Source organism: Mastomys coucha, unplaced genomic scaffold (assembly GCF_008632895.1).
Source record: "Mastomys coucha isolate ucsf_1 unplaced genomic scaffold, UCSF_Mcou_1 pScaffold6, whole genome shotgun sequence".
NCBI lineage: Eukaryota > Metazoa > Chordata > Mammalia > Rodentia > Muridae > Mastomys > Mastomys coucha.
This window is the reverse complement of record NW_022196912.1, coordinates 125,914,120-125,938,301: the sequence shown is the minus strand read 5'-3', so window position 1 is coordinate 125,938,301 and position 24,182 is coordinate 125,914,120. Positions and strand designations below refer to the sequence as shown.

The 24,182-nt window shown below is 49.7% G+C and overlaps 1 protein-coding gene, 1 long non-coding RNA gene and 1 other non-coding gene across 4 annotated transcripts in view; 2 read left to right on the top strand and 1 right to left on the bottom strand.

Annotated features, from left to right (window-relative positions):
- The window catches only part of Aspg (asparaginase), a 21,442-nt gene extending 15,701 nt beyond the window's left edge, over positions 1–5,741 (bottom strand). Inside the window, exons 1-2 of the mRNA XM_031356942.1 lie at positions 5,602–5,741; positions 120–228 (exon numbers count right to left, since the gene is read on the bottom strand). Of these exons, the coding sequence (XP_031212802.1) occupies positions 120–228; positions 5,602–5,683 (191 nt within the window). The 5' untranslated portion in view covers positions 5,684–5,741. The remainder of the gene's footprint in view (positions 1–119; positions 229–5,601) is intronic.
- LOC116080561 overlaps positions 3,244–24,182 on the top strand; it is a 25,646-nt gene continuing 4,707 nt past the window's right edge. Inside the window, exons 1-3 of one of the 2 annotated variants that reach the window (XR_004114478.1) lie at positions 3,244–3,311; positions 5,581–5,747; positions 13,780–13,871. This is a non-coding gene — a long non-coding RNA (uncharacterized LOC116080561). Of the gene's footprint in view, positions 3,312–5,580; positions 5,748–13,779; positions 13,872–24,182 lie in introns of those variants that run through there. The other variant, XR_004114477.1, reaches the window with a different exon arrangement.
- Trnas-cga lies at positions 4,393–4,474 on the top strand. The gene has a single exon. It is a non-coding gene; the product is annotated as a tRNA-Ser (tRNA).

Here is a 24,182-nt window from a genome sequence, read left to right as displayed (position 1 = left end):
ATGGAAATGGCTCACATGGAGGCTGTGTCCTCCAGCCCTGGAAGGACCTGGCAACCCTTTCAACCCTAGGACAGCTGCACATCATCCCTGCCACGGAGCCTGGAAGAATATTTACTCACGGCAGCACCAGCGTATCCTCGGGCAGGCTGTGGGCCTGGGCATACTCTTCATCGTGGAACATATGAAGTGTCCTCAGGGCGGCAGCCAGGCCTCTTCCAGGTACCAGCACTGCGGGCAGAGTCCAAGGGGCGGGTGTGGGCTCCAGATCAGGGCCATAGCAAATGCTTGCAGTCAAATACCCTTCCCTCCTCCTGGGTGTCCGGCTCTGGACTAGAGCAAGGGCCAGGCTTCAACTGGACCAGACAAGACTCTCACAGATGTCACAGGCTGGAAGGGCTGGGCCACAGCTGCCCTTAAGACTCCAGATGACTTAGGTGGCAGTTTCATCTGGAAGCTTTGGCATCCCCCTCTGGAGCTGACTCCTCAGACAGCTTAATTTTAAACTCAGATGATCCAAGAAGCTCCAAGCCCCAATGTGTGCTCTGTCCTGCCTCTGCTTGTATCAAATGTGTCTGTACATCCCGCCAAGAGGGGCCCGTCGGGCCGGGTCCTCTCTAGGCTTTGACCCAATGGCTGCTACATACACTCAGAGTCCTACCCCAACCTGCCCATGTGTACTGTCTGCCCCACCCCAGAATATGGACTGTGTACAACTTCTCCAAGGTCCCGTTCAGGCACCCTGTCCTGTCCCCCAAAAAAGGCCAAACACACAAGTGCCCCCACCCACCCTACAGCATTAGTATTGAGGAACCTGGATGTAAGGAAATGCTGAGAGCCCTGCTACCAGGACACCCCAGTGGGTCCTACTGTCTGGCAGAGGTTCCTAGAAAACAAGACTGAAGTCCCAGCCATTGCTGTGCTGCCTTCTGCTAGCTCTGTGACCTTGGGCAGATTGGGTAACCTTCTCAGACAGTCACTGTACCAGTCCCTGTGTGAGAGCCTCCCCACACGCCTGGGCCCTGAACACAGCAGTAAAGGCACATACCTCAGGAGCAGGCGGTGGTGTGTCAGCCGTGGATGTCGCCCGGCACAGCACAACCAACCTCTGCTGGCTGGAGCCTTTTAATTACCAAGACACTACTAGTCCTTCAACAGCCTGGCCATTCCCCAGCACTGGATGGACATACTGTGCCTGCTACTGGGGGATCTGCAGCCAAGCCCTGCGGGACTTCAGGAATCAGTCTCACTGCAAGCCGAGGGACCATTATCCACCAGACTCATGCCTGACTATTACCCCATGCCCCTGGCACCTTCTGCCTCTCCTCTGGTCACAGCCGCAGAGTCCCTTTGCCGGGAGGCCCTGTGCTTACTGTGGGGACACGGATACCTCTGAGGACCGTGGGGAGGAGCCCCATCTCTGGCCTAGCAGGCTTTCCTCTCCCACTCCACACCACGCCTGAACCAAGCTGCCAGTAATTCACCCCAGAAAGTGCAGCTCGTGCTGAGGGGCATCGAGGTGAGTGCTCAGCCCTCAGGGGCATCGAGGTGAGCGCTCAGCCCGCAGCCCTTAGCATCCCCTTAAGCAGCTTGCAGACCTGTGGGACCCAGAGTGCCAGCCTCTAAGTCTGAAGCCTGCCTCAGCCTGACGCCAATAGCCATGGAAGCATCCAGCCTACCTCCTGACCAGGGGCCTACCTCCCCAAGGATGCTCTTGGCTACATGCTATTTCTGAGGCTGACTAGAAGGACTCGTGAGCACTCCAGCCAGCCCCAGGTCCCTTGCCGGCTCATCCTCCCATAGTAACATCTCTCCTGTCTTCCCTACTCAGCTATCCTGCAACTCCTTGCCTTGTCAGCCCTTCAGTGTTGCAGGCTAGCTCTTATTCCTGAGAACATGGTCTCAAGTGAACCACAGATTGGATGTGCTTCTAAGCTCCACCCCCAGGTGCAGGTCAGGAGCCTGCAGAATCGGAAGCTGGCAAGGCTATCGCCCACCACTGCCATGCCCCCAGCTTCACTGGGCACCCCCAGATCTCCAGCACACCCCCAGCCTGGCACGGAGCCCCTAAAATGTCTCAGGTGTGGTCCGTGGTCACTGTCACTTATGGAAATGTTTTGTGGACTGGGCTCAGGAAACAGAAGAACCGGTATATTTAGTCAGCCCACCCCAGGTGTAACCAGGACATCAGCCTGCCGCCACATTCGGGAGCTACCCAACCTATCTAACATCCTTGTCTAAAACCTGCCACATTTGCCTTTCGTGACATTTCTGGAGGTATGATTGTGTAAAGTACCCCCGGGCAGGAGAGAAAATGCTGGGTTTTCACCCGTGTGTCCTTGTAAGAAAAGGCAGGCAGGAGAGTGACACACACTGGAGGCCATTGGCAAATGCAGCACACAGAATAGAAGTGCTGTCTCATTATAGACAGGAGGAATGTGGCCTCAAACCAGGACCCTGGCAGCCACCAGAAGGTGGAGGAGCAGGAAGACTACCCAGCTGTTAAGGGCTTGAGACTTTAAACTTTGCCTCCAGAGAGAGGGACGGGCCCTCAGGCTTTCAATGCTGAACGGCTGGCAAACTCAGGACACTGAGACCCCTTCTCTCATGGGATTTCCCTTGACAGCAGATGGCACTGGAGTACTTATAGATCCCTGGCAGTTCCCTGGCAGTTCCCCTCCAGGGAAGGGGCAGTGGGGGGTGCACTTAGGCGAGGGTCTTCTGTCTATAGCTGGACTAGTAACTGACCATGGGCAATGGCTCCTGGGGTAATCATGGGCTGGACTGAGGGAGTACAGACCCTGAGAGCCCCATCTTGAAGGGGGGCACCTGTGAAGCATTAAAACCAGCCAAGAGAAATTTAAACTCTCCTATTAAACTCTGCTTTTTTTTTCTGGAAAGAAACTACAAACTTGTAATCACATGGCAAGATCCTAGAATAAAAATGTCACAGAAACAACCAAGGAACAGGGGACCTGACCTGCCAAGTAAGACCATTTATCAGGATTCCATTTAAATTAGGATTCTCTGTGATTTCCAGTGTTCTAATATCGGCGGCCTTCATTCCAGATTCTGATTTTATAAGCTGCATCCTTTTCCCATGGAGGGTACCCCCAAAGCATATAACCCTGGGATGCTGAGCCCCACCCTACCTGGGAGCTCCTGGTGACCTGTGCCAATGGTCACACTGGGCATTATCCAACCTGACTAGACTCTAGGGCTGGTGCCAACTGTGACCACTGGGCAGGGAGCAGCCTTGGCTACTCTGTGCAGAAGCTCAGCTCCTCTCTGGTGGCAAGGAATGGCTCCCAAGGGTAAGCAAGAGGTGCCCTAGTTAACACAGGAAGCCCTTGGGTGCCCAGGTGTCATTAGCCTGGGACCAGGCTTGGGATCACTAGACACATGTTGTTTTTTAACTTGTGACATTTCCATAGAACCCTGAAAGGGATGGTGAATAGGTGAAGCATGCTGTCACCTCTGCCCTCTCCTGCCTTGGCAGGGCTCAGCACACAGTGTTAGGCACTCTTTACCAGCAGGTACACGAGCTGTTCCAACAGCGACAATCTAAACAGCTTCTCTGTAGCAGAAGCTACCACTCCCGCTCGCAAGGGGCCAGGACCCACAAAGCAGGGCCAACCTGGTTAATCATTCATGCTAGTGGGGCCATCCAGGGCAGGCAGGGCCTGCAGCCCACAGTTCAGCAACCCCATAGCAGGGCACACAGGGCTGCGACATGCCTGAGCCCCAGGTTCCATTACCCAATTTGCCTTGCTTCAGGTTCTGCCTCATTTCCAGAAACCCTTTCGCTTTATAGAAAGTTAAGGTGCCTATTCATATCTGTCTATCTGAAGAAGCAGTGGCTTCAGCCATACACGAAGCAGGCCCAAGGCTCTAAGACCTAGCACTGCCTGCTCATCCATGTGTGTAGATCCCCCTCGGGGTCATTAAAAGTCAGATCTCTTTTCTAGTTCTCCCTTGTTCCCTGAGGACTAAGCCCAAGGCTCCTAAAGTTGCTCTAAAGAGTAAAAAGGGTGAGTAGCTACAGGCCATGGAGCCCATCGAGGCCTGGGATGAGTTTCTGGAAACAGCTGATCTGGAGAACAGAGCCCTCAGCTTAGAACCACACCGTCCTGGCTGCTGCCCGCCCTCTACCAGGTGTCCTGCTGCCACTTTGATCTCCTTGGGTAGAGTGTCTGCCACGCTGAGAAAGGGGCTTCTAAACCCAGGCAGATGCCTGCTGGCCTCCGTCTCTTCCCACAGCATGGTGCAGGTTCTTAAGGGCCCTAGAAGATCTTCACCCACTGGAAACATACACCCTACCGATCTGGGGCTTCAAAGTACTCATCCCACTTTCCTGACCTATCATGCTCCTCCACCCTCTTAAGAGAACATCTGGCTGTGATGGCCAAGTGGTTAAGGCGTTGGACTCGAAATCCAATGGGGTCTCCCTGCGCAGGTTCGAATCCTGCTCACAGCGCTAATAGTTCACCAGGCAGTGGTGGCGCATACCTTTAATCCCAGCACTTGGGAGGCAGAGGCAGGCGGATCTCTGAGTTCGAGGCCAGCCTGGTTTACAGAGTGAGTTCCAGGACAGCCAAGGCTATACAGAGCAACCCTGTCTCGAAAAAAAAAAAAAAAGAGAGAGAGAGAGAGAGAGAACATCCAAGGGGCATGGGGCAGTGTCACCACAGGAGGGACTGTGCTCAGAGGCCACTGGTCCCTTAGCCTGGGTGGGCCATACCAATTAGGTTCAACAGGACTGAAGTCGCCCAGGTGTCAAGCAGAGAGGGGAAGCGTCAAGAGGTGGGGCAAGGTCCCAGGGCAGAGGGCCAGTCCCTGTTGTATGCAGTGCCGAAGCCTCCTCATGAAGGTGTGTGTTCTGGGTTCCTCTCTTCCCCTCACACTGCAGGCTCTGGTCTAGCCACACTTCCTCCTCAGCCCAGCAGCCACTCCTTCCAGGAGCCTGTGTTCTCAAAGGAGCCCTCTGAGAGTGGCCCCAGCACAACCCAACAGCACACACTGTGCCCACGGCAGTAACTGACTCTCTAGCGCTCAGCTCCCTAATGGGTGACTGCCTGGCCTGCAAGTGGGGTGCCCTCAAGGGCACTCACCAGGGTGTCTCAAGCAGAGGTAGCAGAATGTGTCAGGGGACAGTCTTCCAAGACCATGACCCTAGTGCCAAGCTCCTTGAGCACCCAGCTTGGCCCTTAGCTTAGGAAAGCTAAAGGTTCTCCGCAGGGAGAGAGAAGGCAAGCAGCTCTGCCTGAGGCTGGCTGTGCTAGTCCCTCAAAGGAAGCTAGCTCACCCTAAGGGCTTCCACAGGCTAGAGGGTGTGGAATGTTCCAGCATCCTTTCCAGCACCTCAGGCACAAAACAGAGCAGTCTTCCGAGGTCCCTCCTCACTCCATGTGTCCCATGGCTTTAGAGACACTTCAGGTCGGGAAGAGTTACCATGCCCCTCACCCCTTCTAGGGCCTGGGCTCCCAGCCACCATTGCTCCCAGAGGAGGAAGGGTCCTGTCTCCCCTTGCAAGAGACAGCCTCGGAGTTCCCAGTGGTCTAACCCTGAGGTTGTTCTGCTTAGGGCGTCGGGGCACAGACTCACCTCCGCCTTCGCTCCGCATGCCGATGGTGCCGCCGGTGTAGATGGCTAGCAGCCGCCGGTCAGGCCCGGTAGCACGCGCCATGACTGGGACAGCGGACTCCTCGGTGGGGACAGAGCCAAAGGGAAAGCAAGACCGGGAAACGGAGGTGACTGCAGGGTGGGGCTTACTGGGAGGTCTGGGGCTCCTCTGGTTGGTGGGAACTGAAGATCCGAGGTAGGTTGGACTTGGGGTGGAGGAGGAGTCGCCTTCAAAGTAGAGAGCGGGACTCTTGTAAAGGGCAGGAAGGATGTCTGCTACGGATGGGCTGAGACCATAGGGGGTGGGGCCTCAAAAGGGGGCGGGTTTTCTGGGTTTGTCTTACCTAACTCAGAGGCCAGGGACCTCCAGAATGCCTAGCCAGTGCCACTCTCCAGTCCCAGTCTAGACCTTCTCCACAAACTCCTTAAGTTTCTGAGAGTCTGGACTCACTTATGATCTAGAGACACCAGGAGGGCAGGGAACTGCAGGAGCAGGCTCCATAGGGCTAGGAAACCTTGAAGCAGAGATAGCACACCTACTGTGCTCCTGAACTTGGAGCAGACCCAGCCCTTCAGAGGGAACCAAGCACCCTCCTCAGGAATGTCCCCTCCAGACTGCTTTAGGCAAAGGTGGGGCTATCTCAAATGGGATAGTGGGCAATGATCCCTACCTTGATTGCTTGCTGGGAGCTCAGAGGCCCAGAGGCAGAGTTCAAGATCTCACTGGTACAGGTTCAGATCCTTCTGGAACCTCTTGGGGGTGGGGGATGGGGCATGATGTTTTGCTATGTCTTTTGTCTCTCTGTGATTTGGACACCCAAATCCAACCCATGATAGCACCCCAGTAGACCCAATTTATCCCCTTGTGCATCTCCTTCAACACTGCTCTATCACCCAGGGCATGCCCCGCCCTGTTAGCACAATTTGACTTACAAACCCAGGATACCATGTCTGGGTAGGAGCGGGCCATCTCTGCTGTTAGCCCAGCTAGGAAGCTAAGGCCACGAAGGAAGCAGGGAGAGTCCGTTGTGACAGCTGTCACAGCTCCAGGGTTCTGCTCGTTCCTCTGTGTCCATTGGCAGCCCAGACATTCTCTGACTTGGTCACATGTCTTTGCGTTCCTGTTCAGGGAACTCAGCTCTTGTCCTTCTTGAGTTTGCCCTCCAGAGACAGGATAGCAAGGGATTAAATGCTGTGGTGGGGACAGTGGCAGCTGTAAACAGGACACAAGGATGATAGTGCTTCCACAGGTGACCGAGGCCTCTGTGAAGAGCTGCCATGGTGGCAGAGTCAGGGCAGGACAGGACAAACATGCCAGGCAGTGTGAGCAGGGGCCCAGGTCTAAGGCAAGAACAACACTGGCTGGGTTTTGCCAACTTGACACAAGCTAGTCACTTGGGAAGAAGGAACCTCAACTGAGAAAAAGCATCCATAAGACTGATGTGGGAGGGGCCGCCCACTTTGGGCAGTACCACTCTTAGGCAGGAGGTCCTGGGGGTACATCAGGAAGCAGGCTGAGCAAGCCATGAAGAGCAAGCCTGTATGCAGCACTCCTCCATGGCTTCTGCTTCAGTTCCTGCCTCCAGGTTCCTGCCTTGTGGCCGTGTAAGTTGTGGAAGTGTAGGGCAGATAAACCCTTTCCCCCCAAGTTACCTTTGGGCATGGTGTTTATCACAGCAGTAGAAGCCCTCACTAAAACTCAAGAGCACTCACTGGGCGGGGTCACTGGCTCAGGAGGGGGACCAGGGGACCCTCTAGATCACACTAGAGGAGGACCATGGTGTTGAGAGGGAATTTGTGAGTTTGTGAGTAGCGAATGTATGTCTTGCTGAAGCTTGGCAGGAGACTAACTCTAGCTCTCTTGTCAACTGTTTTCCACACTGTAACAAGACACTAAAGAACATCAACTTCTAAGAAAGAAGGTTAGCTAGCATGGTGGTGCATACTTGTAACCCTGGCACTCAGAAAGTTGAGGAAGGAAGATCAAGCCAGGCTACATAAATGGGACCCTGTCTCAACAAAGCCAAACTGGAATGTGTGTGCCTTTAATCTCTACATTGGGGGTGGGGAGCAGAAGCAGGCTGGTCTCTGTGAGTTCAAGGCCAGCCTGTTGTGTAGAGGAATTTTAATCCAGCAAGGCTGCTCTGGCAATGGAATCATATTGAAAGACCTTGTAGGTCTGTGTGACTTGGCTAGACTATAGACACGCCACTAATCCTGGGAGACAGAGGCAAGTAGATCTCTGAGTTCAAGGCCGACCTGGTTGGTATAGAGCAAGTTCTAGGTAGAGAAAAGCTTAAGTCCTGACACAGTGGTAGACGCTTTTAATCCCAGCACTCAGAAGACAGAGGCATGTGGATCTCTGAGTTCTAGTCAGTTCTGTTCAGTTGAATGCAGGGCAGTAGAATTGAGTTTGTGAGTCCATACAGTTCAGTGCAGGTCAGAAGAGGCAGTTGAATAAGAAGGAGCCAAATTACCAGAGTTAGTTTGAGGTCAAGCAGAGCAATTCAGCAAGAAGCTCAGAAAAGCCAGTTTGAATCAGTCAGCTTGGAGAGGAGTTTGAGCCAGAACTGCTGAGTTAAGCAGCCAGCCAGATCTCAGAAAGAACTAGACAGGGTGAACATTTTCATGAGTCTGAAGACTGCTCGAGCTATAGAGAACTGGGTAGGATGGCTTGGAGAGAAAGGCATTTGCCTCACAAGTCTGATGACCTGAGTGTGGTCCCTGAAAACCACATCGGAGAGTAAAAGCAGATGTGGTGGTCCTAACACTGAGACTAGAGATGGAGACAGAAGAGTCATCCAGAAGCTAGAAGACAAGTTATACCTGAGTATGCAGCATGGCAGAAACAAGGAAGACCCAGCCGCAACACAATGGAAACGAGTCAAATCCTGAAAGCTGCGCTCTGATCTCCACCCTGCAGTGCATGTGAGTGGGCACACAGCCTCAGAACCTCCACCCTGCAGTGCATGTGAGCGGGCACACAGAGCCTCAGAACCTCCACCCTGCTGCAGTGCATGTGAGCGGGCACACAGCCTCAGAACCTCCACCCTGCAGTGCATGGGAGTGTGCACACACAGCCTCATAATAATAAGTGAGAGATGAATTAAAAGTCTTAGTGAGCCAGGCATAGTGATACCTTTAATTCCAGAAACGTGGGAGGCAGAGGCAGACAGATCTTTTGAGGTCAAAGCGAACCTAGTCTACAGAGTGAGTTCCAGGACAGCCAGAGCTACATACTAAGACCCTGTCTCAAACAAAACAAACCAACCAAAAAAAAAAAAAAATCCTAACGAAAGAAAAACACAGGAGGAAATGTTTACTTTGGCTCATGGTTTCATAAGTTTGGTCTATGGTTGACTAGTGTTCCCTTGTTTTGGGCCTGTGTCAAGGTGTGAATGCCTGATAAGAGGACTGTTTACCTCTGAATAAAAAACATACAAGGGGTCAGGGTCCCACCCAATATTCCCCTCAAGGACACACCCATAATGATTTAAGACCCTCCCACTTGGCTCTACCCTCTAAAGATTCCCCCAACCTCCCAATAAATCCACAGGCAAGAGCTAAGCTATCAACACTGCTTTTGGGAGACGCTACAGGTCCAAACATTGTTAGCTCCCATGCCTCTGGGCCAGGCAGGCTCTAGACAAGCTTGTTGCTGAATTGAGAAAGTTTAGGCAGTTAATGATTCTGTGTTAGTTAAATTCTCCATCACTGTGAGAGACACTCAAACCACCTTGAAGGAGGACATGTTTTAGGCTCAGCCTCCAGGGTCTCAGCCCGTGCTCAGTGCACTGGTACTTTTAGGCCTGTGGTAAGGCACAACACCACAACAGGGAACGTTATGGGTACAGAGCTCCTCTAATTCTGTCTTCCCAGAAGACAGAAGAGAGGCACGGGGGGCACTTGGGCAGAGCAAAAGCATGAGTGTTTTATTTTTGTTTTCTTGTGGTACTAGCACAGAACATGCTATATACATATTAAATAAGCACTCTATTATGGAGACACCCCTTCGTCCCCACTCGTCTCCTAAACCCATCCATCTATGAACCCACAAATAGAATCATTTATTCTCAAGGGTATCGTCCTTAGGGTCCAGTCACCTCTTAAATGCCCACCTCTCAGTACTTGCATTGGAGACTCAGCTCTCAGCCCTGCCCACCTTGCTCCCCTCTGTCCCTGCCCACTTTGGTTTTACACTCACTTCTCCAAAGCACAGCCCTCAGACTGCAGCCCTTGACCTAGCAGCACTACCTGGAGCTTGTGGAAATGGCAGGAGCCCAGACCTCACACTGGGCCTCTTGATGCGGGGACTGATGGGACCCAGCAACCACACCGTGGCACACCCTCCTGTCCACAGCTGAAGCATAGAGGCCACGATGAAGAGCCACGCCCTGGGGCCAGCGGACGATGGCCCTCAGGGAAAAGCTGTCACCCCTGCTTTGAACAGAAGACAACTTTCCTAGGATGGCCAGGCTCACTGTGAGGGGCAAGCCAGGTCCCAGGAACACAGCTGGCCTTCTGTCAGTGAAACAGGTGCAGAAGACCTGTCCCCAACTGCATTCTTGTCCCACCCTTCTCCAAGAATGCAGTGGACAGATAGGGACTGCAAATGGGAGAATATTGTCAGTTGGGATCAAACCCTAAGGGGATCAAACAGATGATTATACTGGGTTAAAATGAAACCGGTTTGAGCTCCTGGTAGCTGAGAGCTAATACAACCCCGAGAAGTGTTGTAGCTCAAAGTTCTCTAAGGCCCTGGGATGCCAAGCAGGACTCGTCACTCGTCGTCCATTGCAGAGCCAACCTGCAAGCTCTGGAAAATGTCACAAACTCTCGGCAGGCCTTGGGGCACCAACCAAGGCTCAGCCCTTGTGGAACTCATTTGCGGGCCTGGATCCTTACGGCTCTCCCAGACTTCAGGAGCAGCAGGTCATTGGGTGGTCCCCATGTGTGGAGGCTGAACCTGCCACCACTGGAGTGAATTCCTGTCCACAGCTGAAGCACAGAGCCACAGTGGAGGCCAAGGCAGGACAGAGTCCTCCATCTGCAGCCACTGCTCAAGTCCTGGAAGCTGGCTTCAGGCAGAAGCCTCGGACACCAGGGTCCTCTCTCCAGTAAGTCCTGAAGGCACTTCAGTTGTCCCCTCTCCTCTGTGGAATTCTAATGCACCCTGAAGCTCTAACTTCCAGGGCACTGGTTGGTGCCAGGTGGACCGAGCTAGGTCTTACTAAATGTCCCCACACAAGCAGAGTCCACCAAAAGTTGCTACAAGTTCACAATCGAGTCTCTGCTGGTGCTTAACTTGTAAAAATGTTTTTTCAGGAGGTGCTGCTGCCCACCCCCCACTGCCCCACTTTGTCCAGCCAGCAGTTCTGTGTTTGAGGCTGCTTTGGCACTGACAGTTAATTGGCAGTCTGCTTCAGAGCTGCAGCTGTCAGGAGACTCCCAGAATGCTTTGTACAGGGACCCCCCACCTACTCCAGCTGTGGCAGATGCAGGGCAGGCCACTGTCCACAGGGTGTCACTCTGCCTTAAGGCTAGGGGACCTCCCAGCTGTTTAGAGCTGCATCACATAGAAGAAGGAAGGTTCCATGAGGTACAGAACCACATAACACACTAGTGTTCTTCCACAGTTGTTGGTGGCAAGAAGCCCTTAGCGAGGAACAGTCCTCGCTAAGCACAGAGCAGGTTCTCCAAGCTGGGGCTGTCTCTCTTGCCTTCCATTGTGATAGCCTCTATGGTGACGACCTGAGGTCAGGGATGCTGTGAATCCCATAGGAATGCTGCTCCATGGATCCCTGGGATGGTGCTGAAGCAGACACTGTCCAATTGGGCAGGCAAGAAACAGAGGCACACAGACCACCTGGAACCATGGATATAACACACACAGGGACGCATGGCACAGTTCCCAGGGGCTGACCGGAATGGGCAGGGCCACAAGTATAAAAGAGGGAGTCACTTGTGCAGGCATGAGGTGGGTGTGTAGAGAGAAGGCCTTCAAGATCTAAACCCCTGTAACATGGGCACTCTGAAATGTCACGCCTGGGCAGTATACAGCCACTGGGCTAGGTGGTCCCTGGTGGGTTCCAGCTTCCTGTGAAGGTCCGTGTCTTCTGTGAGGCATTGTCTCTTCAACAGTCCCAGAGAACAGAGCAGCTGGGGCCTCTGCCCTGCATCCCCGCATCCCTGCATCACCCCATCTTCAAATTCTCCCTGCAGCAGCAGCAGCAGCACCCAACAGTCACAGGGGCGTCCCAGCACCCACAAGCCACTTAGCAGAGAGAAACCTCTACTGGCAGCCTACAAAAGACATTCTCATGGGAAAACAAAGCCCGCCCTTAGCTCCCCTCAGAGATGCTAGGAAGGGCTTGCAAACTGAGAGAAAAGGCCAGCTTTACAGAGTTTCCAGAAGGAAACAAAGAAGAGCTTGTTTGTGGCCTATCTCCCTGTGAATCAATGCCAGACACCAGCTACAAAAATTCAGACCTAAGAAAACAAACCACGAGCTCAGTGAAAATGCCAGGAAGCCTGGGCTACAGTGGCTGTGAGCCTGGGCTATAGTGGGGTGTAAGCCTGGGCTACACAGTGGGGTGTAAGCCTGAGCTACAGTGGGGTGTGAGCCTGGGCTACACAGTGGGGTGTAAGCCTGGGCTACATCGTGGGGTGTAAGCCTGAGCTACGCAGAGACCCTAGCCCAAACCGATTAAAAAAAAAAAACAGAAAAAACAAAACAACAAAAGACACATTAAAAGTAATTAATTAGGCCGAAAGAAGAGGTGGTGGCCGGAGCTGGAGAGGAGGCTCAGTGGTAAAGAGCTCTTGCTGCTCCTACAGAGATCCTGGGATCAGTTCCTAGCACCCACGCAGGTATCTCTCAACCATCTGTAGTTCCAGCTTCAAGAAATCTGGTGCCCACTTCTGGCCTCCATGAGCACTGGATACATATGGTGCCCATGGATTCACTTGGGCAGGCACACACACACACACACACACACTCACACACACACACACTCATACACATACACACACACACTCACACACACACACACTCATACACATACATACACACTCATACACATACACACACACACTCATACACACACACTCACACACACACACTCATACACATACACACACACTCACACACACACACTCATACACATACACACTCATACACACACACACACACACACACACATGCACACGCACTCGCGCGCATGATAAAGAAACCCTTTTTAAACAAACAAATGAACAAAAGCCAGTGAATTAGCCCTATGCAAAGCCTAATTTAAAGCACATTAAAGATCTAAAGGCAGTATTCAAGCTGAAGAAGCTCTTAGGAGAGTGCAGAAGAACACAACAGGACAAGGGACTTGGAGCTCCTGTTGAGTCCAGGAGTGAGACTGAAAACATCAGCTGAAAACAGCCAGAGGAGAAAAGAGGCTTACAGGGGACTGTCCGAGGCTCTGTCCACCCAGGCACCAAATGTGAGATGACCAACTTAAAAATAGCAAGTGTCAACAAGCTTGCAAAGAAAGGCTCAGTGCCTCTATTCTTTACTGAAATGGTAATTACAAAGTTCTATTGCCAGAACCCATGTGATTATGGAAGGAGCAGAACTGACCTCCACAAGTGCGCTGTGGCACACAAAACCTCTAGCAGCTAATGCCTCACACCTGACCCCACACCGAGATGAGTACTCTAAAACAATAAAACAGAAAGAACAGAAACAAAGAAAGGGAAATAAAGCCAGTTGGGGGCATCTGGGACAGCCTGCTCAGCCCATGGAACCGCAACAGAGAGGATTCTGGGAAGCCGCCTGGGTGGGTCCACAGCTGGACCCATGACGACATAGCACCACATATCTGGCCACAGAAACCTGCTCAAGAGAAATGTGGCCTGGACATGGGGAAGGAAGGGGATCCTGTCATGGGACGAACTTCTGGGACAGAATTAAGAGAAATAATCCAGTCACAGAGACACACCGGGTTCTGCTCCTTGAGGCACCCAAATGTGCTGGAGACTGAACATGCAGTGAACAGTGTAGGCAGGTGTGGTCTCTGGGAGGTGTCACGAGGCTCACCCTCACGTGGATTAATGCCATCCCTCACGGAGTTCACCTAGGCATTTGGTTCCTTTGCTCTTCCCCACCTAAAGGTACTGTATTCAAGGTCCTGTATTCACCATCTTGGATGCAGAGATTTGGTCCTCACAAGATACCAGGCCTTGAACTTTCCAGTCTCAAAGAAGTAAGTTTTTCTTCTTTATAAATTATGCAGTCTCAGGTATTCTGTTACAGCAACACAAAATGGACTGATGTGCTAGCATAGTTAAACACACAGAAACAGAAAATGGAATGTTGGTTGCCAGGCTGGGAGAAGATGGTGTGAGGAGGTTGCTAAATGGGTTCAGAGTTTCAGATATGAAAGATGAAATAGTCTGGGGGAGGGGGTAGAGAGATACTTCAGTGGACAAATGCTTGATGTGCAACCATGAGGGCAGATCCCAATACCTATGTAAAAGCCAGGCATGGCAGCCTTAGCCTATCACCTCAGTTGGAGAAAGACGGGGCATCGGGCCTCACTGGCTAGCAAGGCTAACCACAAGGGTGAGCCTCGTGTTCAGTGTCTCAAAAAATAGCATGATCATAGCAGAGGAAGATACCCTATGTCAACCTCCAGCCTCCATACACACATGTACAAACATCACACTCACATACACACATGAACACACACAACCATCTGATGTGTTTGAGTGTCGGCAGGACATGTCTGCAAGGATCACACCAGGCCCAGACAGTTCCATGTGCAAGAGGTTTAATTGAGGGGGAGTAGAGAGGGTAGCGGCGCAGAAAGAGAGGGGAGAGAGAGAGAAGAAAGAGAGCAAGATGGAGGAAAGTACCCATATATATATATATATATATATATGTGGTGACGTAGCAGTCCAGGTAAAGGTGAGAGCTGAACCCAATGGATTCTGGGAATATGGTGGCCATTGCCCTGGCAACAGGTCTGTGGACCCGCCCATATATCGCTGCAGGTTCTGGATGCTAACACCATCCCATGTCTGTGTACACTTGCTGAACACTACTGAACCATACACTTAAGAATTACACTCAGGCTAGGAGGATAGCTTGGCCAGTAAAGTTCTTGTTGTCACAAGAACCTGAGTTCAGTCCCCGTTTGGTGCAAAATGAAAGCCAAGGGTGGTGCCTAATCCCAGTGCCTAGAAGCAAAGACAGGCTTGCTGGCCAGCCAGCCTAGAGAACGAGGTAAGTTTAAAGCAGAAAGACCTTGTCTCAAGAAAGGAGGTGGGCAGCACCTGGAGACTGACATGTGACATTGTTCTCTAACCTCCACAATCACACACATGCACACATATGTGCATGTGCACCTTCACACACATACATGTACCTGCATACACATAGATACACACACATGCATACATACCTCCACACACATACATGTATCTGCATACACACAAACACATAATAAGCAGGTAGGTGTACCTTCACACACATACATGTACCTGCATATAGACATGCATGTATACCCTCACAATATATATGTACCTGCATATATACAAACATGCATGCATGTGTACCTTCATACACATACATGTACCTATATACACACAAACAAACACGAATAGTTATTGTGGTGATTTTTCTGTTTTAGCAGTTTTTCTCACAATTAAAAAAAAAAACAGGCAAAATCAGGCAAGGCAAAAAGGCCCACAAGACATGTATGTCATGAGGGCCTGAGCTCTGAACAACCCCCACAACTCAATAAAACATAACTATGGGTATGTGCTGGCACACACCTGTAATTCCAGCGCTCAAGAAGCTGAAGCAGAATGTTCTAGGATAGCCTGGGCTGCAGACTGAGGTCCTATCTCACACTAACAAGCCCCCAAATGTGGCGTAGGACCTAACACACACAGTGGAAAGGCAACAAAAGTGGATAAAGCAGAAAGCGGCTGGGCATGAAAGTGCACAGCTGTTAGCCCAGCACGCCGAAGAAGACTGAGGCAGGAAGAGGGTTCCAGGGCAGCCTGCTCTACAAAGCTGATTCCAAGTGAACCTCGGCCACCCTGCAAGACAAGACGAGACAGCAGGAAGCGGTGTGGGCCCTGACAGGGGACACACTCACACAGAGCCTCGGCCACCCCGCACTCAGGCTCAGCTCTCTTTGGACAAACAGTGGCTGAAAACCTAGGGGAGGACTAGCTGGTGGGAACCAGCCGCAGCAGAATCTCCTGGGAAGAATGCTTTGTACCAGTGAGCACAGCCATGCTCCTACAGGGCCAAGCCCTCTGCTGGCATGCTGGGATAGATAAGCTCCAGCTCTGTCAAGTTGTGGGCAGCCAAAGAGTGGCCCTGAGCTGACAGAGCTCCGCACCACGTAGGGAGGTGGTGGCTTTCGATGACCTTAAACAACCTCTGCTCCATGATCCAGTAACCCCACAACTTCTCGGCATGTATCCAGGAGAAAGGAAAATGTGACCAGAGACTCGTCCGTAGCAGCTGGAGGAGGCCAAGGGCCTGTCTCAGGGGAGATGGATGGAGACTGACGGGCACACTTGTGCAATGGGTTGAGAAGAACAAACACTGACTTGCACAATGACACAAGAAACTTAAAAAATATTGTGTGGAGGGAAAGCAGCTTGGTCCCATGGTACACGTGGCAGGGTCTGCTCAAGTGGATCTCCACACACTCACACTTATCTTAGCAAAGTGACCACAGGGGGCCACACAGATTCTGAGGTATAGGAGTGCCTGTGGGAGCAGGGACACCCTATTGCCATGTGTAGGAGGCACAGGCTGGCACTGGCCCAGCTCACTTTGCCACAGAGCAGGCTTACGGGCTCCCTGAGTGTGATGTGCACTTTAGATAGTCGCAGTTGGGGAAAGAATCTGTGGTGTAGTGATTGTGAGAGAAAGGATGGGAGGTAGGTAGGGAGGTAGGGAGGGAGGGAGGGAGGGAGGGAGGTAGGTAGGGAGGGAGGTAGGTAGGTAGGGAGGGAGGGAGGGGGGATCACCGTGGTGGTGAATTGAGAAAAGCCATCTAGGAACAGCTATGGCAAGCAAGATGGAGATGGCCCACCATTCTGCATGGCTGCGACGGGTGCACTCTAGAGAGGCACAGCCCCAGAGACTTCACCCCTGGATTGCTTCTCACTGCTGAGCTGCCCTTTCTGCTGTTATTACAAAGCCTATTGATTCTTGGACATCAGCCCACCCTATTGGGAAAATTCCCTACAGATCGACATGAAGATGAACTTTTATGCATTAATGCTGTTTAGGTGAATTTATGACTTTATAGAATTCCTGATTTGATTCAAATAATTTTAAGAAGAAAATTTAAAGATATGGTTTTAGCTGTTTTGCCAGAAAGATGTAACAAAGAATAGAGAATAGAATGTGCCCCTTCCTCGGAGAATAGTGAGCAAAGGCTGCATACTAAGAAATACAATGAGCTCTCATAACTTACACTAAGGAGAGAAACAGGCTTGGGATGGATCTGTGATCAAGAAAAACATTAGTTCTAGGTCAGGTCCAAGGATGCGGCCACAGTTGTGTGCAAAGCAAGGCCATGTGAAGCTGTTGCTTTGAACTTATTTTTTAAAGATTTATTTATTATATATAAGTATTTTCTTATTTTTTTTAAAGATTCATTTATTTATTATATATAAGTATCGCTTTGAACTTATAATGAATTTATAGAATGAGACACTGCTTTGAACTTTTTTTTTTTTTTTTTTTTTTTTTTTTTTTTTTTTTTTTTTTTTTTTTGGTTTTTCGAGACAGGGTTTCTCTGTATAGCCCTGGCTGTCCTGGAACTCACTCTGTAGACCAGGCTGGCCTTGAACTCAGAAATCCGCCTGCCTCTGCCTCCCAAGGGCTGGGATTAAAGGCTCACAAAGAGTTAACAGACTCCAAGCCTTTCCAGTGGCCAGAGAGAAACTAAGCCTTTTTTTCTAATTCCCCTCCTGCTCTCAGAGGGAGTAAATTACCAGAAGCCAGTGGCTTTTAGCCACCCAATAGCAAAGAGCTAAGGACAGAAGACTTGCCAAAAAGTAAACAGCTTTTGACAATGCAGTCTCTGACGGAACTGCCAAAGGTAAAGCAGCTTTGGCCAGATCTCATACCCCTCCGTGGCCTTCCTCGGGAAACTAGGTGCAGAGCTAAGCCCCAAACTGGGTGCAGGGCTAAGCCCCAAACTGGGTGCAGGGCTAAGCCCCGGCAGTGAATCCTGTTAACTGGGCAGGATCTAGAGTCAAGTAGGAGCCGGACCTTTGGGCATGTCTGTGAAGGTATTTCCAGCTAGGGTCAGTCAAGGGAGGAGGCTCTACCCTAAATGTGGACGGCACCATCCCATGTGGTCTTAGACTGAGGGAAACAGACAGCAAGTGAGCAACGGCTCTCATCTCCTCTGCTTCCTGACTGTGGATGCAGTGTGCGGATTTGATCACACATCTGTCCCAAGGCTGTTTCTCAAGCTCTTTCACTGGGTGTGTTGTCACAGTGATGAGAAAAGTAATACAAGTACTGATGTTGAAATTGTATTGATTCCAATTCAATTGGAGTTGAACTTGTATTGATTGATCATGTCAGCCGCTGTGGTTTAATTGTTAACCTGGCACAACCTGGGAAGAGAGACTCAGCGAGGGATTGTCCATACAGAGATATGTTCTGGGTACGTTTGTGAGGGGTTGTCTAAATTAACTGATGTGGGAAGACCCAGCCCACTGTGGGAAGCTCCATTCCCTAGGCTGGGGTCTGGAACTGTCTATGAGTGGAGAGACCAAGTTGAGCAGAGCAAGCAAGCAGGCCTGTGCTCATTTCTCTGCTCCACACTGTGGATACAATGTGACTAGCTGTTTGAAATTCCTGCCTTGATGTTCCCACAGGCATGGTCCTTAACCAGGAATTACAAACTGAAATAAACCCCTTTCTTCTGCAAGTTGCTTCTTTTCTCCTTTTTCTTTTTTTTAATTGGATATTTTCTTTATTTACATTTCAAAAGCTTTCCCCTTTCCAAGTCTCCCCTCTGGAAACCCCCATTCCATCCTCCCTCCCCCTGCCTCTATGAGGGTGCTCCCCCACCTACCCACCCACCCACTCCTGTCTTCTCACCCTGGCATTCCCTTCCACTGGGGCACTGAACACCCTCAGGACCAAGGGGCTCTCCTTCCATTGATGCCTGACAAGGCCATCTTCTGCTACATGTGGCATAGCTGGGTCCTCAGGTAGTACCAATGAAGGAGTGTTCCTCTTTTTCCACAACCTTACCAATATCCACTGTCACCTGAGTTTTTGATCTTAGCCATTCTGACTGGTGTCAGGTGGAATCTTAGGATCATTTTTGATTTGCACTTCCCTGATGACTAAGGATGTTGAAATTTCTTTAGGTGCTTCTCGGCCATTTGACTTTCCTCAGTTGAGAATTCTCTGTTTAGCTCTGTTCCCCATTTTTGAACAGGGTTACTTGGTTCTCTGGAGTCTAACTTCTTGAGTTCTTTGTATACAGTGGATATTAGCCGTCTCTCAGAGGTAGGATTGGTAAAGATCTTTTCAGCAAGATGCTGGGACCTATTTATGTATCCAGTCTGTTAGTGTATGTCTTTTTACTGGAAAACTGAGTCCACTGATGTTAAGAGATATTAAGGAATAGTAATTGTTGCTTCCTGTTATTTTTTATGGTATTTTTATGTTTGTGTGGCTATCTTCTTTTGGGTTTGTTAAAAGAAGATTACTTTCTTGATTTTTCTAGAGTGTAGTTTCCCTACTTGTGTTGATGTTTTCTATCTGTTATCCTTTGTAGGGCTGGATTTGTGGAAAGATATTGTATAAATTTGTTTTTGTCATGGAATATCTTGTTTTCTTCATCTATGGTAATTGAGAGTTTTGCTGGGTATAGTAGCTTGGGCTGGCATTTGTCTTCTCTTAGGGTCTGTATGACATCTGCCCAGGATCTTCTAGCTTTCATAGTCTCTGATGAGAGAAGTCTGGTGTAATTCTGATAGGCCTGCCTTTACATATTACTTGACCTTTTTCCCTTACTGCTTTTAATATTCTTTCTTTGTTTAGTGCATTTGGTGTTTTGATTATTATGTGATGGGAGGAATTTCTTTTCTGGTCAAGTCTATTTGGAGTTCTGTAGGCTTCTTTTTGTTCATGGGCATCTCTTTCTTTAAGTTAGGGAAGTTTTCTTCTATAATTTTGTTGAAGATATTTACTGGCCCATTACATTGGGAGTCTTCACTCTCTTCTATACTTATTATCCTTAGACTTGGTCTTCTCATTGTGTCCTGGATTTCCTGGATGTTTTGGGTTAAGATCTTTTTGCTTTTTGCATTTTCTTTGTTGTGTCAGTGTTTTCTATGGTATTTTCTGCCCCTGAGATTCTTTCTTCTATCTCTTGTATTCTGTTAGTGATTCTTGCATCAATGACTCCTGATCTCTTTCCTAGGTTTTCTATATTCAGGGTTGTCTCCCTCTGTGATTTCTTTATTGTTTCTAGTTCCATTTTTAGATCCTGATAGTTTTGTTCAATACCTTCACCTGCTTGGTTGTATTTTCCTGTAATTCTTTAAGGGCTTTTTGGGTTTCCTCTTTAAGGGCTTCTATCTGTTTACCTGTATTTCTTTAAGGGAGTTATTTATGTCCTTCTCTTTTTTTTTTTTTTGAAACAGGGTTTTTCTGGATCACCCTGCCTGTCCTGGCACTCACTCTGTAGCCCAGGCTGGCCTCGAACTCAGAAATCCGCCTGCCTCTGTCTCCCAAGTGCTGGGATTAAAGGCATGCGCCACCACCGCCTGGCTATTTATGTCCTTCTTAAAGTCCTCTATCATCATCATGAGATGTGATTTTAAATCAGAGTCTTACTTTTCTGGTGTGCTGGGGTATCCAGGGCTCACTGTGGTGGGAGAACTGGGTTCTGATGATGCCAGGTAGCCTTAGTTTCTGTTGCTTATGTTCTTGCCTTTGCCTCTCACCATCTGGCTATTTCAGGTGTTAGCTGGTCTTGTTGTCTCTGACTGTGGCTTGTCCTTCCTGCAAGCCTGTGTGTCAGTACTCCTGGGAGACCAGCTCTCTCCGGAAGGAATTTGGGTATGAAGAGCTGTGGTACAGGGTCAGTTCCAGTGCAGACAGAAACTCACAAGTTTCGTCCTGTCAGTATGTTTAGCATAGCATCAGAATGACACGAGGACACTAAGCAAGCAATGATGACAAACAAAAGCAGCCTAAGCATCGACTTCTATGTAAGTATGCTTCCAGGGCTGGAGAGATGGCTCCGCAGCTAAGAGCACTGGCTGCTCCTCAAAAGGACCCACGTTCAATTCCCACATGGCACCTCACAACAGTCTGCAAGCCCATTTCCAGAGATTCAAAGCCCTCTTCTGGCCTTTGAGGACACCAAACATTCATCGATGCACATACATACGTGCAGACAAAATACCCATAAAACAAATATCCATAAAACGAATACACATAAAACAAACAAAAATCTTGCTTCCGTGGGTTGGCTGCAGATCTGCTCCCTGCACTCACAGGATGTCACTTGCATCTGGTGTCTCAGGTACTGGCTACCTGCAGTGCTGGAAGGCATACAGTAGGTGGCAGTGGTGGTCCAAATGACCAAGTTGGATGCTAGGGAAGCCTTCCCAGACTATTTCTTGAAACTGGTTCATTGGAAACTACTATTTCAGGGGAGAACATCGGGTAAGTGCTGGCATGCTGCTTCCTAATTGCAGGTCTTCAAGAGCACAGTATAAACTCAGGCGCCTCGGGAGCCTTTGAATGTTACAGTGTGCTGACGTCAACACGGCATTTTCTCTTAGAAATCCAAATAACAAATAGCACACTGAAAGCTGTGGAGTGGCTGCCTGGCCTCTGCAGCGAGGCTCCAGATGGGCACAAGTCCTGCTTGGCTTTTGTAGCCCACTCTGTAGAAAGCGAAGACGCCCAATGTGCTTGCTGGCACGGACTCTGATGCATGCCTGTGCTGCTGTGCTCCTCAAAGGCAGAGAGACATTATTAGCACAGGAAACAGTGGCTTCATGGCACCTCCTCACGTGTGTGCATCCTGCATCCTGCTTTTGCTTCTGCTCACTCCCAGCTGCTCTCTGAGAGACCTCTGCATAACACTTCACTTTCATGCCTCTCATGTGTGTCCATGTTTTAAGCTCCAGATTCTGGATACTGGGGAGCACAAGGCATTTCTCTTTCTGAGTTCATCTTACTTTTCTTAGCAGGATGATCTCCCAGTCCATCCATTTTTCCTGAAAAAAAAAAAAAAGCAATTGTATTCTTTACAATTAAGAAAACCCCCAGTGAATGTATATACCAAATGTTCCTTACCAGTTTATGTGCTGATAGCCATCGAGGCTGATTTACTATCATGGCCACTGTGAACAGTGTCACAATGAACATTGTACAGATATCTCTGTAGCAGAAACCTCAAAGTTCCTTGGATAAGATGGATTATCAAGAGGAGTTGTTTGTTTGTTTGAGACAAAGTTTCACTAGGTAGACCAGGCTGGCCTTGAATGCACAGAGAGCCACCTGCCTTTGCCTCTGGAGCTCAGGATTATAAGTGTGAACTACTGTGCCTGGCGTAGAGTCTCAATGTCTGTCTGTCTGTCTGTCTGTCTACCTATCTACATGTATGTATATATATATGTATATATATATAGTATACTACATATGTATATGTACATATATGTATATTAAATATAACTTCATTCTCTTTCAAATCTTTGGTCTCTTTCTTCTTTAATTGTTGCTGCAGATATGTTTGTCTGTCTGTATGCCTAAATGGACAAATACAGCTTACTTAGTTACATGTTTTCAGGGCTGACCACGTGGTATTGGATAACCAATTGTGCTCTTCCCTAAACAAGGACAACACAAACAGACGGGCAAACATGGTGGGGGGAAGAGGGGAGGAAGCTCACAAGGCCTCAGTTTAGACTACAGCTGGGTGGTGTGGTGTCACCTTTAATCAATCCCAGCACTCCAGAGGAAGAGGCAGACAGATCTTTGTGAGTTGGAGGTCTACAGAGCAAGTTTCAAGGCAGCCATGGCTAAAACAGATAAACCCTGTCTTGACAACAAGAAAACAAAACTGAAAAAAAAAAAAAAAAGTGAAGGAGGAGGAGCAGGAGGAGGGGCAGGAGGACTACAGAAAGCCAGAAATTGCTGAGATCAGAGGAGCAGTCTTTTTCCAGGGATAAGCATGCATGGCCCGTTTATTTATTGACCATGTGCTTCTTTCGATGACTTCTGTTCATTTCCCACCAACTGGCTGACTTGTTCTGTCTGTGCTTATGGTTTTCTCTGTGGCCGAGATTTGACCATCAGACATTCAGCTGGCAAAGCTTTTCTGCCAACCCATCTCTTTGTTCTTGTTTCCTTGGCCGCTTGAAGGATGTTAATTGTTATATAATGCTGATGTTAAGTCCTTGCTATGATTTCCTAGGACACTGGGTCCCTGTCAGACAGCGTGGCCGGTGCCTCCCTCTTTTGACGTTTTCTCCCATTAGTTTCAGAATTTCGGGTCTTAAGGTCGTTAAGGCCTTGGGTTCAGTTTGAACTGATTTTTAGAGAGTGAGAGAGAGGGATCTAACTTCATTGTGTGTGTTGAAGACTCTGTCTTTGCTCAAATGCCAGTTTGGGCATTTGACCACAGGTGGCGATAGCTACATGGCTTCCATGTCCTCTGTCTCTCAGCCTGTCTTTTCTGCTCCCACATTGCTGGGCTCTATACCACGGCTCTGTAATCTAATTTGAGATGAGGTGAGGTGAGGTTCCCAGCACTGCTCTTCTATCTGGACTGCTTTGGTCATCCAGAGTCTTTTGCACGTGTCTTTTGGTTTGTTTCTGTGGAGAAAGGAAGACACTGGAGCTTACAGGCACTGAATCTGGAGATTGCTTTTGGTAATGTGGCTGGTTTTGGCATCTGTAAGGCCTTTGAAGTACAGAACCATGCCATCCACACAGAGGCACGTCTGACTTCTCTCCTATTTGTGCCCCCCCTCTCCTCTCTCTCTCCTCTCTCTCCTCTCTCTCTCCTCTCTCCCTTCTCTCTTCTCTCTTCTCCCTCTTTCTCTCTCTCCTCTCTCCTCTCTCCCCTCTCTTCCCTCTCTCTCCTCTCTCCCCTCTCTTCTCTCTTCTCCCTCTCTTTCTCTCTCTCCTCTCTTCTCTCTCTCCTCTCCTCTCTCCTCTCCCCCTCTCTCCTCTCCCCTCTCTTCCCTCTCTCTCTCCTCTCTCCCCTCTCTCTCCTCTCTCCCCCTCTCCTCTCTCTCTCTCCTCTTCTCTCTCTCCTCCCTACTCTCTCTCCCCTCTCTTCTCTCTCTCCTCTCTCCTCTCTCTCCCCTCTCTTTCCTCTCTCTCTCTTCTGTCCCCTCTTTCTCCTCTCTCTCTCCCCCCTCTCTCCTCTCTTCTCTCTCCCCCTCTCCTCTCTCTTCTCCCTCTCTCTCTTCTCCCTCTATCTTTCTCTCCTCTCTCCTCTCTCCTCTCTCTCTCCCCTCTCCTCTCTCCTCTCTCTCTCCCC